Source organism: Chiloscyllium plagiosum, unplaced genomic scaffold (genome assembly GCF_004010195.1).
Source record: "Chiloscyllium plagiosum isolate BGI_BamShark_2017 unplaced genomic scaffold, ASM401019v2 scaf_56118, whole genome shotgun sequence".
NCBI classification, from domain to species: domain Eukaryota; kingdom Metazoa; phylum Chordata; class Chondrichthyes; order Orectolobiformes; family Hemiscylliidae; genus Chiloscyllium; species Chiloscyllium plagiosum.
In genome coordinates this window covers 7,913-9,971 of record NW_025205094.1, presented here as the reverse complement: position 1 = coordinate 9,971, position 2,059 = coordinate 7,913, and the positions used below count along the sequence as shown (strand labels likewise).

Below are 2,059 nucleotides of genomic sequence, written 5' to 3'. Positions count from 1 at the left end.
ATAATGATATTTTAGCATATTTTAATCATGCTTAGTAATATCTCGAACATCTTTGAATTCTTAGCGTTTGTTGTTGATAATAAAACTCACAGTCAGGGTGTCACTGACATTAAGCATTATTTATAGCTGACTGATTAAGAGACATTAGGTGTTTCAAGTAACCCAGCCACACAGAATGCCTATCTGATCAACAAAAGAGATACAACGAGCAACTGACTCCATCATCCCCATTGTAACTATTTGCTGAGCCTTAACTGAAGTCTGTAATCAGTCTGAACAAAAATCAATCCGAACCAAACCAAACTCAGCACAGAATCTGAGTTTCATTTAATTCAGAAATTAGTCACATGAATAGAAAGTTTTGAAAAAGTCACTAAGAAAGTTCAAGGGTCTTACCTGAAGTCACTGTCACCATGGTCCCTTGGCCCCAGTCCTCCAGCTATATCACTGTGAGACACATTGTGTCAAATACTATGACAGACTGTAAACTGTAAAATGCAGAGAATTTCTTCACTTCCTAGAAAGCAGTGATTCAGACTCCTTTAAAAATGATTCAGTGTGTTATTCCAGCTTTTACGATCCATTGTATTTTGAAAGCTTGGAATACTTTTCCACGTTTGGTCTGCATTGAACTTGACAATCAACACGAAGAAGGTAGAAAAATTATACACTTGTACAAACTAGCACTACCGGATTGCGTTTAAATTGCATCTCACATTATTTCTCACACCTGCCATGGTAGAAATCACCAATTTGAGATAAACACTTTTCAGTGGTTTTTGTATGAGGATGTCGCTGTGCACAACACTGTGACCCACTGTAGTATCACAATGATGTAGACCAGTACACTCATTCTCTGTTCTTTACTCGAGGTCTCAATTTTCATTTGAAAGAGCCATTTAGTACTGTTCATGTTTAGAATTGATGCCATAGTTGACATAACAATGAGCAGTGATTTCCTGAGCTGTCAGATATATTAAAACGAACATTTTGTCCGAGCATTTAATTGATGGAAGTGTTAGCGTACATATGAGATGCCCAAAACATTGTCCCATTGTGTCACCAGTTTGCTAGTTTAAATGGTACATTTCCTCTTTGATAGTTTTGTAAGAGGCAGCCTGAGGTCTGCTTCAGATCGCAGTTGGTATAATTGCATTTAAAACTCGTACTGACCGTCAGTTTATGATGGAATTGACAAAATGTTCCCTCAAGCTGTTTTTGAACGGGTCCAGCCCTGGTTCCTCCCGCTGTGTTCTCTTGCACAGTAATAGATGGCGGTGTCTTCCATCTTCAGGTTCTCCATGTCCAACGCGAAAATGTTGTTTGAAGTGTCTTTGGACGCAGTAAATCGGCCCTTAATCGCTGGTGCATAGCTATTGTCCGATGAACTATAGTAGTACAGCAGCCACGCCAGACCCTGTCCGGGAACCTGTCGGACCCAGTGCATGTAGTAGCTGCCAAGATTGAAGCCGCTGGTTTTACAGGTCAGTTTCAGGCTGCCTGCGGGACGGCCAGTCTCTGCCTCTGGCTGGGTCAAAACAACCTCCGACTGGACACCTTTAAAAAGAAAACAAATAAACCATGAGCATTAATGCTGATGAAATGATGGCTGAGTCTTTTTCATTCCTGCCGTAGACTAACATTGAGACAGTCACAAAAAGAGACTTGAACAAAAAACACTCACATGACAAGAAAGTCAGTAACAAACTGAGAAAAAGTGTCGACACAATCATTCTGATAACTTGTGGGAAGCGGTTCTGCTAAGATCTTTCTAAACAGATCCGACCCAGGAGTGTTGAATTACGGTCTAGTGCCCAGGATTTATATGGCCATCGGAAGGGGCAGGCTGAAAGCTTCCGCGTGTTGGTTTCCTGCTGGAGGCTCAGACTGGATCCTGGTATCAGCTTGTCCAGCCCGAACACATGGGATCATGTCTTTACATGAGGTTCTGCTTAAACATGGACACAGACACATCTTGGGATATTGGTTTTGCTGAATAGCTTCTTTGGAAGTAAATTTGAGTAGCTTCAGTTCTGTTTCACATGATAGTTGCATGTAT

General features: G+C 41.1%; 1 gene segment (V, D, J or C); it reads right to left on the bottom strand.

Moving 5' to 3' along the window:
- Nucleotides 1-415: 415 nt before the first annotated feature.
- LOC122546418 lies at nt 416-1,805 on the bottom strand. The segment is given in 2 exon segments: nt 416-1,557; nt 1,685-1,805. Coding segments are annotated over 2 exon segments (399 nt in total).
- Between the last annotated feature and the right edge of the window lie 254 nt (nt 1,806-2,059).